General features: G+C 38.3%; 1 protein-coding gene across 2 annotated transcripts in view; it reads left to right on the forward strand.

Moving 5' to 3' along the window:
- Positions 1–14,639, forward strand: part of prdm1b (PR domain containing 1b, with ZNF domain) — a 33,757-nt gene extending 19,118 nt beyond the window's left edge. The window contains exons 1-5 of one of the 2 annotated variants that reach the window (XM_088603043.1): positions 2,043–2,163; positions 2,683–2,935; positions 9,721–10,733; positions 11,320–11,448; positions 11,686–14,639. In XM_088603043.1, the coding sequence (XP_088459169.1) occupies positions 2,155–2,163; positions 2,683–2,935; positions 9,721–10,733; positions 11,320–11,448; positions 11,686–12,225 (1,944 nt within the window). In that variant the 5' untranslated portion in view covers positions 2,043–2,154 and the 3' untranslated portion in view covers positions 12,226–14,639. Of the gene's footprint in view, positions 1–2,042; positions 2,164–2,682; positions 2,936–9,720; positions 10,734–11,319; positions 11,449–11,685 lie in introns of those variants that run through there. The other variant, XM_088603044.1, reaches the window with a different exon arrangement.
- The last annotated feature ends 2,890 nt before the right edge of the window (positions 14,640–17,529 follow it).

Consider the following 17,529-nt stretch of genomic DNA (forward strand, 5'->3'; position numbering starts at 1 on the left):
GATTTTTAGAGTGGCCTCTACTGACTGAGGAAAATCCAGACGCGAGTACTTGATATCAGCGCCAACTTTTCTCTTGAGGAAGTGAGAGACGCGCTGCGCCTGAAAAGGAAACGTTCGCTTTTGCTTTTGAAGTTTCCCGCGACTGACGGCTTGCCGTCCTTATCTCTTACAACTGGAAGTGTGAGCTGCTTTTTTCTTCTCTCGGCCCGTAAAAATGGTGTACTGTTTTATGCAAATTGCAGAAGTCAATAGTCATTTTACAGGTCTGAGAGGGGCTGAGATTTTCCCAGCTTCCAGGTTCCTGTTTTTTATTTTTTGCGTCTTCAGACTAAACCAAGCCACACTGTCACGCATCACGCACAGTACACATGTACAGTATAAGACAAAGTCCGATCCTGAAAGGTTTCAGTAAAACCCGTGTCGAATGATATGGTAAGAGCCTAATCCTAGGCACCCTCCCAGTATTTATGGTAACCCAATAGTGAAAGCACTTGAACCGATCTGTAAGTGACTCAGTTTTGCTTTTCGTTCTTTTTCATTGCTCCGTATCAATTAAGGCATGAGGTATGAGGCAGCGCAATTAGGTTGTATTTGTGATGGTGGCACATTAATTCATTAGTTCAGGTGGGTAGCTCGTCAGCATGCGTAGGCTGCAAAGGAACAAGTAATAGGTTTATTCCATGCTGAAAAAAAAGAAAAAAGAAAACACAACCTTTCGGCCGTGGAGCCTTCTTCAGGTGTGAGCCTCAACCGAAACGTTGTGTTTTTTTTTCTTTTTTTTCAGCATGTAATAAACCTATTATTTGTTCCATTAATTAGTTTATTTTTAAAGGGATCCAAGCCTTTCATTTCTTTTGGGGTGTGAAAATAGGGAAATATTTTCTGTTAAAAGCCAAAGGCTATCTTCCTGGAAGAGAACATTATTTCAATAAGATTTTTTTTTCCTTTCCTTTCTCTTAGTCATCCAGGTTCTCTTGACATCATCTTTTTTTGTGTTTCCCTTCTTGCTATAGTGTTTCTATTCACCTGAGAATCTGAGAACCAGAAATAAAACCTAAAGGATCATTCTTTACAATTATATGGTTCATGACTATTCAAGAGTTTCCATTTACTGGGCATGGCACTCTGGCAGTATTCTGTAATTCAGCAAAGTCACTTTTCCTAAATAGTTTCACTCCAGGGCTGGGCTCTGACGTGTTCATTTACTATGTTCTTTGTGCCCGTCACATGGCCTCAAGGAGTGTGTATACGTAAGAAGGAGTTGGCTTATTTTTTCCACATTTAATACCTTCATTAGTACTGGCATGTACATCATTACCTATGAAGGACCTACATTTAGGTTGTGAGGATTTTCAACTCGTGAAAGTGATAATTACACTAGCAATAAAAAGGGCAGTCCTGCATCTAGTTAAAATGTGTTTCTGATTTAAATCCAAATTGTTTTAAAACTTGAATGATTAGATAATTAATCTACAGTAAGTACTTCTTTGGCTCAGTCCTTTTTGGAGAATTACCATTTTCTTTTTTTGTGTTAGTCCTGAAATTTGTAACTGAGTGTTTGGGGCTTGTTTCTGTAAGAACCGACTACCTGAGGTAAAATCTGAAAGAACCCCCTCCCCTCCAGACACTCACAAACACATACTTTATGAAAAGTGGTTTCTAGGTATTATCCTTAATTAAATAATAAAATGGCTGGCTTCAGCAACATGATGTCATGGAGAAGACCGGAAAAGGGCCACATGAGATTCTAAATTGAAATGTGTGGGTTTTTTGTAATCTTTTACAGTAATGGTATAAAATCAAGTTCACAACCACAACAATGCATCTAAGGTCTGAGATGATGAGAGGGACTTTAAGTAAAGGGTTAAATTTGAAGAAACTCAGCCAAGCAAACAGGTTGAGGCTTGATAGAACACAAAAAAAAATCCCCTGGCCAAAGACCAGAGACGTCTAATGAGGTTTCCTGTTTTATTACTTCCACTCTCCTTTCTATTTTCATAATGTGTGAAGCCACGCCCACAGGCCACGACTTAAATACTTCAGTGCTAAAGGCGTGCGAGCAGAGCTAGTGTTGACACTCATCTCACTGACAGGGTTTACCTCATTCTACTGACAAGAGACGCACCACGGCACAGGAAACTACAGAGCACTTAAATGGCAGAGGTTAATACATACTTTTAATATCTTTCATGAGACTTAAAACTGCTTAGCGTTTACTCTTACAGTGAATGGGATGTGAATTTATGGGAGGACATGATAATATTATTGTTGTGTGAATGTCTATGCTCACATGACATCTGTGTGTATTTTTAAAAATCATTCAGAAGATAGTGTAAACATTTGCATAGACAAGGACAGTTTCTTTTCTTTTTTACAAATTTCAAAATACAAGACTGGAAAAATGGATCTAGTTTTTTTTTTCTTTCCTATGGACGTAAACATTTTGATTTTATCATTCACTTTTATTATTTCAAACCGTGCTGTGATGGTATTGAAGTAATTTTACTCTGTTTGTATATATATAGGGATCATGGAAGCATTGCTATTTTGAATATTTGTGGCTCTAATTGTAGGGGGGAAGGGAAATGCTTCCCTCTCTCCTGTTTATCCATTCGGTATTTTTCAAAACTGCTGGTACTTGTGCGGTCGTTCCCTTACGCTGTTCTGTTTTTCTTCTTGAAGATCTACACAGGTGGGCACCTGCAACATTTTGTCGACGGGTACGATTTGCAGAAAAGCAACTGGATGCGCTATGTCAACCCGGCACACTCCCTGCACGATCAGAACCTAGTGGCCTGCCAGAATGGCAAGGACGTCTACTTCTACACCATCAAGCCTGTGCCGCCACACAGCGAGCTGCTGGTGTGGTACAGCCGTGAGTTTGCTGACCGCCTGCACTACCCCTCTCCTGGAGACCTCCTCTTCTCCAAACATGGTGAGTCCACTTTCCAAGAACAGCCGGGTAGCGGACCGGCAGAGCTGATGGGCAGTGGGAGCTAAGTGATCGTTGTGGCATTATGGCCTTAACCCAATCCTGAGTCATTAACTTTTAGGTCATCAGTCAATCATAGCCCTTCTTTAATTTATTTTGGCTTGTTGTGTCATATTGTGCATTATTAACATCAGTGTGTATTAACATGCATATTGAGAGGCATTAAAAACACAACGGTGCTATTGAATTCCAATGCTGGCTTATTATTTTCAGGGTCCCTCTGTATATAAATATTGTATATACTGTTCCAGATATTACAGATCCTTTTGCATCTCTTGTTCCACTGGTCTTATCGTGCATGTTTAATTCAGACAAGGCAAACATGCTATTATTGTGGTTAAGAAACGACAGTTGGTTATCCTGTCAAAACATCACTTGGAGGACCTTAGGCTAGATTTTGAAATTATTTTTACACTTGTGTTGAGCACCGTGATTGTGTGGAAGCTTACAAAAAAAACTTGGATGAGCTTGAAGGCTCAGCAGCGGTAACACCGTTTTCATTTCCTAAAAAGAAACATGAGGTTTTCTCACATGGCTTCACACAAATTCCTCTGGGACTTGCACGAGAAAATCTGTCTTTTCACGAGGTGTTTTTATCTAGCATCTTGCTTGCAAAACCTTGACCACTTTGTGCAAACCCAGTATTTTGATGAATGATCAATCCATCCCTGTGCTTCTTTAAGAGTGGTACCACAGCTTTATGGCTACATTATGATTAGCAGTTGAGAGACCAAAGCCATTAATTAGCAGATGAATAGTTAAGCTACCACAAAAAAATAAAATATTAAATATGTTACTGTTTAAGTACTGTATGTTAGACAATGTTTTAACAAGTTTTTCAGAATTCTAAATACTTGATGGGTATAGTTTGATTATGTCAGACATTCAGAGTTTAATACTACAGTAAACTTACAGAAACATCTTCTCACCATGTTATTTAGATGTTAGAATGCCTTAAAATCCAAAGTGAACATGACAGCATCATATGTTAGCTTTATACTTAGCTAGCTTTGAAAACACTGCTTGGAGTCTTCCAATGTGTGTTGCAACAAATTTCTTCATTAAGCTGCACCTTTCTTATGATATTTCCCCACCATTATTTGGGTAGTTTTTAACGCTTAGCAACAACCAAATTATATTAGACATGACAATCTTTTTGTTGCTGCTCTTGCTCATTGTAAAGTCAGTTTTTGTTGTCACTGCTGAGGTTTTATTCACACAGTTTGGATAAATAAGACAGATTTCCAGCTTAACACAGAAATCAATCTCACCAGAGTCTGATTTTAACAGTATCAGATGACCTTCGGTAGAAAAAGATGCCAGCAGTTTTTTTTTTCTGAATCTAAAAAGGGGTTTCTATATTTTCAGAAATGCTCAGCAACATCTTTAAATGGTAATAGCATGTTTTCTGAGAAGAGCAGAATTGGTATTCTAAAACTATTGAGAAACCCACAGAGAGGAAGACATTTGGAGCCTTTTTTTGAATGACTGGGTTATCATAAAAGGGGTTTCATAAACTGTCTCTAATGTAGTTCTGGTTGTCAATGAAACAAAAAACAACAAGAATGAATCATAAGACTTTCTCTGAGGCGTCAGAAAATTAAAAGACAGCAGCACTATGGGTTAGTAAATTCCGTTTGAAAGCAATAAAACAAAATCCAAATCAAAGCAAAAGTCTGTAAGTCTGAGTTGCTGCAAAAACTTGGGCTTGGGCTTTACATGCTAATTTAGACATTTCGTCACTGTGCCGTCATTGGCTAAATGTGAATACATAATTCTGCTTAAAATGGATAACATAAATTCAATTACATTGAAATGAACTCTTTGGAAAGATCAAAAAGGCTTTTCAAACATGCCGTTTTCTCTGGGGGTTACTGCTAATTGAGTTTCTGAACTGATCTCATTTGACTCAGCAAGAAATAATGTCACCAGTGGAAATGTGTGAGGCAAGTACTTGGCTCAAGTCAGAACTTTAGTTTGGGAGCGCTGAAACAGTTCTCTCGAACAGCAGTATCTTCATACACATGCGTTGTATCATTGCTTCCACAATTAAAAAGAAAAACTCTCACGGCTCATGCATCAACATTCCAAGTCCGTCTAAGCTATATAATGCATTTCTAAATTATATAATGCATTGTTACTTTTTTTTAAAACTACAAAGCATGCTGGCATATTTGCTTCCCATTAGGCTCACGAATTCTGAAGGCAATTCTGTTTTGTAAATATGTCCATGTTCTCCATTAAATGCATTTTTTATGAAATAAATTCTTCCATAAGGATACTCTCTTTTTTTTAGAAATTCGTACTAGATATTCCCTGGTTCCTTCCTTGTACTCTGTAAAAAAGAGAACTGTCAGAGCCCAGAGGCACCATTATATATGTGTGTTTGTGGAGCAACACTTACATTTATAATTTTTATTAACAATATAAGTGTGAAGGAAACAGTAAAGCCATTAAATTGTGTAGTCTGCCTCCTACCACTCAATCAAGCTTTTTATCTTATACTGGAGTTGCAAACTGGGTTATCATAAAAGGGGTTTCGTAACCCCTTGAAAAAAAGACCTATTATACATCCCAAAAACTACAATTTCTAATGTTCACATGTTTAAGACATACCGGTGATTCATTGTCACATAAAGAACAAGCAGAAATAACTGTGAGTGGATGTGCCAGCTTTTTTTCTTTAATGTTTCCTGGGAAAAACTAGAAACTGGAAACCTAGAAATCACTTGTATTAGCCTGTTTATTTTAGTGCTGTTCTTTAACAGGATAAAGTGATAAATACTTGGCTCTTGATTGTCTCTTCATAGACAGCTCTTAATCCTAATTGAAAGAATAAATGTTCACGGACTACAACATGCTAATCATTCTTTAGGTTAAATGTCTTTCAAAGGTTGTTTTTTTTTTACATTTTCTTTGGAAAACAGCAGCATGGATGAATAAACAGGAAATGCTTTTTATAGGTATGATATGGACAAGACATCCAATCACACTATAAAAATATTTATTTATAAGAGAGCCACCAACATAATATCTCGGTAATTTGGTGAAATTTATTAAAATATATTTAGCTAATTTTTCTAAGGTGTCACTCTGTAGCCCACCATATCTGAACTTCGATCAGGCTGTCATGGTTAGTTGTTCTGTTTCAAATCAGTCTTTGGAAACACCCCAGTAGGTCTTCTTTCTATTTCCCTCCACTCAAACCCACATCTACACATTTCTGCAGTTTCTGAATCAAAGCAAAACTGAGGCTGCACCATCTTCTCACCCCTATCCCCTCCGTGTGGAGAGTAATGCAATGTTGTCAGTTTCCTGTTTTGTTCGAATTTGAGAGACGTGTGAGTGTGAACGAGCACTTGTGTGTCATACAGAAATTGAAAAAAAGAATTGCGCAAATAGTTTCTGCCATGTCACTAAAAAATCTCAAAAATAAGTTTACTTTTAATTTTGTTCAGTCACTGGAAGGCGAGAGGCCATGAATATGTGCAGTTCTTTTTACTTATAACATTTTTTTAACCTTTTTTCTCAGTCACAACAATTATCGTTTGATTTTGTTTTGGCAGATCTTCAACTCAAAGTCTTTCATTTTATCTATTGAATTCTGAGGAGCTAATGCCCAAATCTGCTGCAGAGTGAAAGCCAAAAAGATTATACAAAACAAGTCAGGCATTTCTATTGGATTTACCATCTTATTTTAAAAAAATAGATGTTTCCATTTTCATTTTAAGAAAAAAGAAATGTTTGAATGAGTTTAAGACTTTTTATGTGACGCTTATAGTTTCAGTTACAGAAGCCTCTAGGTCTCATACAAGAACAAAAATTATTAATATAAAAAATTCCAGGAACATCGTCTCACTCTTTAGAAAGCTTACAGATAAAATATATATTAAATAAGGTAGATTTTTATACCTATATACGGTAGCTTAAAGGCTGCTCTCATGCTATACAGCAAGTTCTTTTTAGGTATGAATGAGAGAGCTAGATCAGAGTGCAAGTTGCAAAGGAACAAGAGTACAGTAATTTCATGCTGAAAAGTGAAAAAAGTGACAAAGCACAGCTTCAGCTTTGAAGCCCTCTCCAGACCTAAAGAAGCCTTTACAGCTGTAATGTTGAGCTTTTATTGATTTTACTTCAAAGGGTGCCCTTATTTTCTGTCCTTTTATACCTATTTAGTGGGTTATTATATTAGAATCAAAATAATTTCCTTACAATCTCTAATAATTTTTTCTCAATCCCTCTGATGCATTGTGTTTGTAGCTGATGAATCACAACGAGCTGACAATTACTGTAACCATTGTACTGGTCTATGGCGTTTCTCAGATCTATGCCAATTAGTTTCTTCCAGCTGCACAGAAACCACACAGCACAGACTCCAACACAGCCTGAATGCTAACATGCAAATTCTGCAAACTTATAAAAGCAACACAAAATCAATTCTTACAGTTATATCAAATTGACCTGATGTTAATTTAAGAAAAAGCAAATCTGGGACTGACTCTACTCAAGGTCTGAGAAACTACACCTCAGAAACTCCATTTATAGTGTGCAAAATCTACTCCTTTCAGCTACCATTGGCTATGCTGCTCATTTCATTATTGTCACTTATAGGGGTTCTTGCCTATTCTCTTTCATTGCGTTGCTCTTATCTGCTCTACATTCTTGTGGCTAGTTTATTTTTGGCTTAAATAAAATCAAGTAATGTTACGTTAAAGCATTTTTATGTGTGACATTACTCTTCTCTATAAAGCCACTTAAATTAGAAAGCAAGGCTATTGAGAGGCAGACTTTAGTAATGTGTGGAGCATTTTTTAACCTCTTAATAAAAAGCTGCAAGCTGGGTTCTTGGGCTGTGGATAACTTAACATCCCCTTTTGAGGCTACAGTACAGTAAACAAGTGCTATAAATGTGTCATCGGAAAAGACCAGAAATCATGTGCCTTACTGTTTGTGCCCCAGGAATTCTAAAGGCTATAGAAACTGAAAATTCATGAATGCATGTGGGTTTGTAAACTGGAAAATGAGATCACTTTAACAATATCCAACAGCCCGGTTTGGACACCGAGCTGCGTGACTGTGAATTGGCAGACTGTGTGACATGATTGTGTAACATGCTCATAGCTCTCCGGCATGGATTTGCCAAGTGGAAGTGTGCCTTTAAATGCCTTTGCCATCAATCAGATCATAATCAAGTGTTTCAATGCAGCTTTGTCAATAAGGAGCCAGAGTAAGGCATTACTTGTCTAACGAGTCCTCCGAGATTAAACAGACACCACTTTGTGAGTAATCACTCAGTGATCTACCTTGTACAGAGGACCACATACAGTGTGGAGCCACACAGTGAAATGCCAGGCTGGCAGCAAACCATAAGCACTGCCGCAAAGTGCAGTCAGTAGTTACTGCGGATTAAGCCTAAGCTTCTACATAAGTTTTACATAAGTTTAATTAAAGCACAATAAAAAAACAGATTAGTTTTATTGGCCTGTCAAAAGAACACACAGGCGAGAGAGGGAGAGATGAACAAAATACAAATATTTTATTTATTCAGTATCCGGAAGCTGCTTATTCTTGGAAATCCCACAAGCACCGGGTGCAAATCAGGACCCCTGATCAGGACATCAGTCCATCACAGGGCACACAAGCACACCGACAATTTAGAGACCCCATTCAACATAGTCCGCATGCCTGGTGGCAGGTGGGAGGAAACCAAAGCAACCAGAGACAACCCACATGGAGTGAATATTCAGACTTACAGAAGGTGCCCCGTTTCAAAATCAAACCCACAGCAGTGCTGCGAGGCAGCAACAATACCTGGCTTGCCACCATACGAGCCTCTTAAAATAGTTTCTAAATACATATCTCAATCTGTTTATTTCAATTCACCTATTGTTTAACGCATTTCAGTTTGTAATTTACTGCCTCCGGTACTGCAATCCAGTTCAATGATTTGGGTTTTAGGCATTATTAACATTATTAACCCCAGGTCTATCAATAAGACCAATTGATCCAAATAACTGAGTTGCTGGATGTAACAAACAGCCTCGTGTATGACTGTTAAGGGTAGATGGGTGTATAATGCAGGTAGACAGGCAGACAAACAGATACAAGGGAGAATAAAGCTATGTTGATTTTCCATATCAGCTGCTACTCCCACTCACTAATTTCTTGACTCAGTTTATTTCTGTGATTCAGCGCTTTTGCATTTAACAACTCATTTCTAAAGAGGCAAATTTCAAGGCCTACTGGACCCACCTACTTCTCTAACCACAGAGCTTGCTAATATATTCATTTGTCTTGAAAATTTTACAAGCAAACAAAGATAGTCCCAGGCTGAATTGCAGAGGCTCACTACCACATGTATTTTATTGAGAGAGGTGCAAAATACATAGTGCTTTATCTAATACCAATATTAGATCAAACAACAAATGTTTGAAGACAGCTAATTTGTCTGATATCCTGCTTTCAACCCTAAAATCCTAAAATTCCTGAACAGATCCAGAAAGTTTGTTTTGAGAACAACACTTTGTATGGAAAATAGATGCTGATATGATCTAAAACGTGAATCCACAGCTCAGCTGAAGTATGGAAAACTGCCTGTTTTCTCTCAGTCCCTCTCTCTCAGCCTTGTTCTCTCTCCTTCTGTTCTCCTTCTTGTTCTCTCTCCAAGGCTTCTGTCCTTCATTCCTTTAATACTGTATGTGTCTTGTTCTCTTTTCGCCCTGCTATAGGCCACATAACCAAGGGTATCAGGGATTCACCTTCAGAGAGCCAAAAAGACCAGCTACCTCACAAAGACAAGACCTTTGAGGAACACCAAAATGCAGAAGCTAAGGAAACAAAGAGAGAAGAAGAAAGAAGGGACAAAATGGAGAAAGAGATGGAAGAGGATGAAAGGATTGATGTGGAAGTGCTGGACAGAGACACACCTCCTGTCACTCCTGATAACCAAATTGTGGATTTCAGCAAAAAGCTTTATGAGTCACATGCCAAAAAGGACACATATGCCCCAGCAGAGCCTAGCTACTCCCCTTCACATTCTTTGCATGGAGACACCCAGGACCAAAGAGCAGAAGTGCCCAGAAAGCCAATGGGTCCTTATTGTTGCTCCACAGACACACCTACCTCAAGTCAGAAAGAAATCCCCTTGCATCTTCATGGTCTCTACACCCACAGAGAAGGTCTGGTGTCCTACCCTACATATCCCCCAACCAGACACCTCCAGCAGCCTTGCCTCTACCCTTATAGCTCACATTACCCCCGCTTTGTGCTACCTCAATATCCACCCCCGTTCCCCAGTGTCTTGTCCAGGGTGCCCTCAGCCTACAGTGGTTACCTGAGCAGCGATGGGCTACCTTACTCCCTGGTGTCACAGCCCAGCCTGCTACCTGTGTCCATACCCTTCCAGGCTCAGGCAGGCAAAGAAGGCCTGATCGTCCCCAGTCCCCCCACTGCCTTCTCCCTCACCTCTCCTGGTGCTGGTGGACTGAAGGAGAGACCCCCCAACAACTCCCCACCCAGCGGAGCCCCAGCTACTCCTGAGCACTCACCATTGCCCAAGCTGTCTTCACCAAGGACAAGCGAGCGGGAAGAGGCCATCAACCTTAGCACGCCAAAGAATAGTCAAGCCACCACTGTCCTGGGATACAAGTCTCTGCCCTACCCCCTGAAGAAGCAGAATGGCAAGATCAAGTATGAGTGCAATGTGTGCCTGAAGACCTTTGGGCAGCTCTCCAACCTAAAGGTAAGTGATCCCCACTTGTCCCTCTCTGTCTAAATGCATGTCTTCTGTGGCGATCATGCTGCATGTTTCTATTTCTCTACTTCATGCCCTGTTCTGAATAACCTGAATAAACATTTCCCTAGCCAGTTTCTGAATCCAGGGTAGTCTGATGGCTTTTTGGTCAATTCCAAGGCATGTACGTCTACTACTTACACAATAATAATTTGCTCTCAGAAAACACTTACTGAAACTAACAGAGATACTGCTGATGTTTTTAAATTAAAGTGTTGCCAGTTATATTGGGGTGTCCTTTCCCAAGTTTTTCAATCTTCATTATTTGGAGATCATGAATTGACTGTTTTATGTTTCAATTACAGAGCTACCAATCTGTTGACCTAACAAAACTACAGTATGTTAAAAACTATTAAATATGAAGGTCAGATTTAGAAAGCAGTGTCATAGTCATGCATGATACAGTTTTTATTGAACAGTCCATTACTATTATGTTTACACTTTAGTCACTTGGCAGTTTACCACAAAGCAGCAGCATTTCCTCAGTTTTTAGGCTTCTGATTAAAACTTGTCTCTTTTGTTCTGCCCATTACAGGTACACTTGCGGGTTCACAGCGGAGAGCGGCCCTTCCAGTGTGTGGTGTGTAAAAAGAGCTTCACCCAACTGGCACACCTACAGAAACACAACCTGGTTCACACTGGAGAGAAACCACATGAGTGTCAGGTACAGAGCGCTCCTCCCTGCTCCTTCTGTAAACTGGCGGAACCCTACTGCCGCCTTTGAAAACATATTACACCCATGATATGTTAGATAATATGTGTTGCTTCTGAGAATGAATAACATAAGGCATAGCAGTTTGCTGTTTCTAATGACCTTCAGTTGAACAATTTGGTGTTTGGATGACAGCAGCCACCCACATTAACCAAGAAAATTGAACCCCAGTTCTGTTGCTTCCTGCAGGTGTGCCAAAAACGTTTCAGCAGCACAAGCAACTTGAAGACGCATTTGCGCCTCCACTCGGGAGAGAAACCTTATCAGTGCAAGCTGTGCTCCACCAAGTTCACTCAATACATCCACCTCAAGCTGCACAAGCGCCTGCATAGCCGTGAGCACCCTTACAAGTGCCACCTGTGCTCTAGAGCCTTTGTCCACCAGTTCACCCTGCACATACACACCAGGGGCTACTGCCCTTCAGTGGCTATGGCCGGGCAGTCCATGGAGGAGCTGAGCCGCATGAACGAGCTCATCGACAAGTTTGACATGAGTGCCGACGCCGATACCCTAGAGGAGCGGGCCAGCTTGGCAGAGGTGGATGCAGTGGTACAGAAGTGGATCATCAAGAACATGGAGAAGAAGGAGGGCAAGGAGGACCAGGTCGAGGTCTGCTTCCTTAAGAAAGAGAGCCTACACGCTGCTTCTTTTCAGGAGAGGGACACCGTCGTTCACATGTACCGGCCCCCAGCACACCTACCCCTCACTGTCAAGCAAGAGCTTCAGTAGATTCTTTGGTTGAATGGACAGGGGTGTGAACTTAACCCCAGTGAAAACAAAGCCCCTGTTAAATCATCAGCAGTGAAATGCAAATAATGGGAATCGCCAAAAACCTTTTAAGGAATGCCAACAAACCAAACAACTGCTTCCCAAAGACAGCCCCAGAAAAATCCCTGTAATTGCACTTGTGCTATGAACAATCGTCTCAGTTCTGCTTTACCAGCTCGCAAAAGAGAAACCTTTTTAAACCTTTCCCAAAAGAACTGACTTTCCTTTGTTTTGTATATGTGCGTGTGTGTTCTAATTTATTGAGAAAACATGTTTTGTAATATATTTTGAAACCTGTATTTTATTTAAGTTTGTTTGTGCGTGTACGTCTTTACCTGTAGTAGCATTAGTTTAATTTAAACTGATGTACCTGTGACATACTGGGTGTTCTTAAATTAGAGCTAGCATTAATAAAAGCACATCTCTTCGGCTTGAAAGGCTATATGTAATAGAAATGATTAATGAAATGCTTACAGTTTATTTAAGGTAGCAAGGCAGGAATAAACTCTCAATTCCTCATTAAGATGGGTTTTGGTATGGTTGCACAACCGTCATGCAGTAAGACAACAATGCATACTTTATAAATTTATCAGATCAGGGTTTTCCAGATTATGTCCCTATTTATGAAGATGAAATTAGTGGTAAGCATATATTTAAAACACTTCCCTAATGTTCCAATGTTCTTTCCTAGTTGTACAAAGAGTGCAAATCCTTTTGACTGCAAGCAGTTTTAGGTTTTCTTTGTTCCCTCCAAGGAATAAACAACACTTTGTATTCTTTGTACTTTTTCTTCAATTTAAAAAAGAGGAAGATTGTTTTAGGTTGGTAGGGGAAATTCAGCTCACCGAGTCTGATGTTCCCATTTTATGTTATGTTGGTGTTGTTTCTTTTCTTTTTTTGATATTTTTGATAAACAGATAACAAAGGCTTTATAAAACAAGGATGTTGGAACTGCATGTGTAAAATGATTGTACCACATAAGCCAAAAAAAAGTAGAATCTAGAACAAAAAAGAAAGTAGAACAAATACAAGGTGAGATGATAGTTCTAAATCTTGATAGTTAATCAAGATTGTCTTTGGGCTCCAGCATTAAAAAAACCCATACTAAGGCTTTAGATTATCCTAGATAGCATGTACCTGATAGACAACTTTCACAAAGACCAAAAATAAAATGTACAGCAATTAAATAATACTGAGGTTGGAAATTCAACTTACATAACTCTAGTTATGTTTTTATCCAATCAAGAAAGAAAACTGTTTCTGCCTGTAGCACTTTTAGATAATGTTTTTATTGACACAAACTTTGTGAGCAAAGGGACATATTTTTAATAATGAGCAAAACCACCAGCAATGCACAGCAAGCATCATGTTAATTCTATGCCTCATTGTAAGGAATTCCCACGACAGTCACAGACGCAAATGAAAGTGTTGTAGTTCAGGATATTTCATACCAGGCATGATGCGCCAAGCTGTTGCTAAATCCACAGAAATGGGCTTAGAAAGACTAGCAAACTTCCCTTTAAATAATGTTTCGCACTGTTTTGCGAAATTAGCTTTAAGCATATAAACATACAATGTCCTGACACAATTCAAAACTTACAGTAGATGTGCAAACCAAAGTACTTAAAAAAAATTAAAACATAAAATTGATTTGCAGTATTTATGGTATGTAGGCACATCTTCTTAATCACTTTTTTACTGTAATATGTATTTTACCAGCAGAGTCTCTTAGACCATGCTGGTGGTCAGTCTGTTTGGTTAATCGGTGGATGACTCATGACTGACTGTCAAAACGTACATATCTGTTGTGAAAGCCATAACCTAGCAAAGTTAGAATTCCGGTTGAGTCTTACTACTGACTTTAACCACTTGTTGCTGAATCAGTAAATTAGTACATTAACATGGGCTGATGATTTCAGCAAAATAATGTGGATAGGCAAGCACTTACAAATAGCTCATTTTTTTCTCAGGGCTAATCATTCTTTTTATAAATTAAAAAGAAAACCAGACAATATCTCAGGAACTTTTTTATACCAGACTCAGGATAATGGAATTATCAATAAATATATTTCTATTTACACCACTTTATCCTTTGGCTTTAAAATCAGTATTCCCAAAGCTCCGAACAAATCAACTTTAAGAATAGGTCTGTGTGTTGCTTTGCTTTATATGTGAATAAACACCAAAGCATCTGTTACTGATAAATAAAAAGGTTTAGACTTTTGGTTGCTGTTAGTTTTGTACAGGTTGTCTCTGTTTAGATATTTTGTCTATGTTTACAAGCTGTTTACACTTTATATGTGAAAGATTTATTTTGACTAAATTTTTTATAATGTATGTAGCACATACAATAAACTGTCTTATGTTTATACAAATGTGTGAGCTTTTTTTCCTAGCGTCCTTGTGTGTCATTTTAAGCGAACAATAAAGCCATATCCCCCTAAGCTCTCAAACTGATACTAGTTACCTCTAGATACTAGAATAATAGTGTAAATGAGACAAACTACTGCAAAGTCTAGACTCAAAGCAAAATCAGTCCATACAGAATAAAACTGCCTTGTTAATTATATCTGTTGAAATCCAAGATAGTAAATCCTAAGAACCTAACCAAGGGCTCAATGCATTAACGTTAGTGCTACCAGCCATGTGCAGATTAACTTGCTAATATCATCAAACAGAGGCTAAACCACATATTGCCAAATATACAGTAAACACAAGTACTGATGGTAAAGGGCTTGAAATATTAATTAATATTATATTAAAATGTAGAATGGCTAAATAACAATAGTGATTGTGTCTAATTATCTTTTAGAAATGGCAGAGATGACTCCCTTTCTTCATGGCACCTGATACCTGTTCATATATACCAATTTTGCACTTTAATAACATAGGCCTGTCTTGATTATGATGAAAATACTTTTTAAATGCTTTTAATATGAAGGCTTTCAGATTTTTCCTTGTATTTTTATATACTGGAGTATACCAAGCTGTTTTACGACTGTCAGCTGTTTAAGACTCTTTAAGATTTCAGGTAACAACATGCACATGTAAACAGCCCACCATGTACCACGCACACTGTACAGATGTACCTCCTCTCGCCGAGTCACATGTGCATGCATACAAATGCAAACACACAGAAACGTCCAGAATTCTAACCATAAAGGCTGGAAATTAGAAGCACTTAATACCCTTATTTCTCAGGTCCTGTAAGTTCTGTAGGCCACTACTCCACCTAAGCTCTGTTGCCTGACTGTCAATTGTTTACTTAGTGCAAATGACTATTTTACTCCTACTGACTATATAAAGACTCTTTAAACCCACTGTACTTTACTTTGGGGACTTCTTTTTCTCTTGGGTTTTTAACACTGTTTTCTCACTGTTCATTCTTTTTTCATTTGCTTGCTTTAACATGGCTCTGCAGCATGAATCAATGTGGCACTAGGATATTTTTAAAGATGAGTGATATTTTTGGTGTTGTTTTGATAAAAACTGGTCTTTTTTTTTTCAACCATCAGCCGGCCTGTCAATTTCATGACTGTAAATAGATCATATCGAGCACAAGGCACTCCACATGGAAAGTTTACCTACAAACCTCTTCTTCCTGTAACTGTTTTTTTGTTAGCACTGTTATTTTAAGGTTACGCTTGGTGGATAGTGGGTAGTGTAGTTAACCTGAAACAATAAAAAGCATCTGGGTGTACTGTATGTTGTCACAGATAGACTTTTGAAGCTTCACCACTAACAGGTCATTCACCTGTATTTCTTTTCCTGGTTGAACCACCCTGTGTCACTGACCAGCTCTACTGCATGTTTGGACAGCTTCATTTTGAATTTGCTTTGTATCACAGTACATTTTCTTTCTTTCTCTCTGCTTCATTCCTGATGAGGCTCCACAGCCACAATGTTGTGTTTTTCTTTCTTTCTACTTTATAGCAAAAATTGTACATTTAATAATGTTTTCCATTTTTATTTGCTGTAAGTAATGGTACTCATGCAATTTTCAAGTGCTAAATATTATATGGTTATATTTTATTAAACCAAACTTTTTATATTCTGGCTCTTATTTAAATGTGTTCCTGACATTTGGGGCGCTGTATAAATGGCTGACCCTGTGCTCTGACCCCAAGCTTCTCTCCCTGTCTGTGTGTCTCATGGAGAGCAAGTTGGTATGTGAAAAGACAAATTTCTTATACAAGAAATTGTATATGGCTAATTAAGTGATCTCATCTCTCTCATTTTGTCTCTTCTTTTTGTAAAATAATTGGAATCACCAATAATTCTTTTGCGTTAATGTCCTCCCAGGTATGCATCATCCACTGTAAATGAAGTTGGTTTATCGCTGCAGTACGAAGCCCTCTCATTTGACATAGACCTTGCTGGACATATTAAAGAAGAAGCTCATTTGGAGCTATATTTTTGTTAGTCATCTCATCTTAACTGAAAATCTGCATCCTCACCATTACACATGCAATCGATCAAATCATGAAAAGATTAAGTGTTGTTACAGGAACTCTGCTTTGGTCAGGCAGCAGACCCTAATTTGTTTTTAAAACCTCTCTCCACTGTTATTAGAAAACTCCATTCTTTTCTTTCCTTAATCTTTTTTGTTGGTTTGGGTTTGTTCATTTAGTCATACATTTGCATTTCTTCATATTTTGACCATGTTCTGTGGTATTTTTTTCCCCATGAAAAAGACGCGCAATTCAATGAAGCATTGTGAAATCCAGTGTGTTATGACATTTGGGCACCAACAAAAACTACACTCCATAGTCTTGACTTACATATTTGAAAATACAGAACCCATTTAGACATAATTGACCATGCTTGTAAAGAGATGCAGTAAGGCTACATAGTGATAACTGCTGCTGCATTAATTTAACTCCTTTGCATTATTTGATGAAACAAACTAAAGGAAAAAAAACAGTGGATCAATGAGACAAAAACAACCTTTTTTTAAGATGCAAACCTTGACTAACTGATACAGATGATTAGCCTAGGAACAAGCTTACACTTGCTTACCAATCAGCTACCAATTTTTAGTGTATTTTTTCCCTTGGCTTGGGGCCATGCTTTCGAGTAATGAAACCAAACCTTACAGTAATACGGGAGGAAAACAATTACAGTAATAAAAAAAAGTTTTTTTCTTTTTCAGAGTTTAATTTCTTTTTCCATGCCCTAAAGCTAAGCCCCTTTCGGAAGCTGAGAAACAAGAAGAGGGAAAACCCCCACGTTCATTTAAAAAAAAAAAACACTATCGCATTAAAA

Source organism: Lepisosteus platostomus, chromosome 13 (genome assembly GCF_059453375.1).
Source record: "Lepisosteus platostomus isolate fLepPlt1 chromosome 13, fLepPlt1.hap1, whole genome shotgun sequence".
Lineage (NCBI taxonomy): Eukaryota > Metazoa > Chordata > Actinopteri > Semionotiformes > Lepisosteidae > Lepisosteus > Lepisosteus platostomus.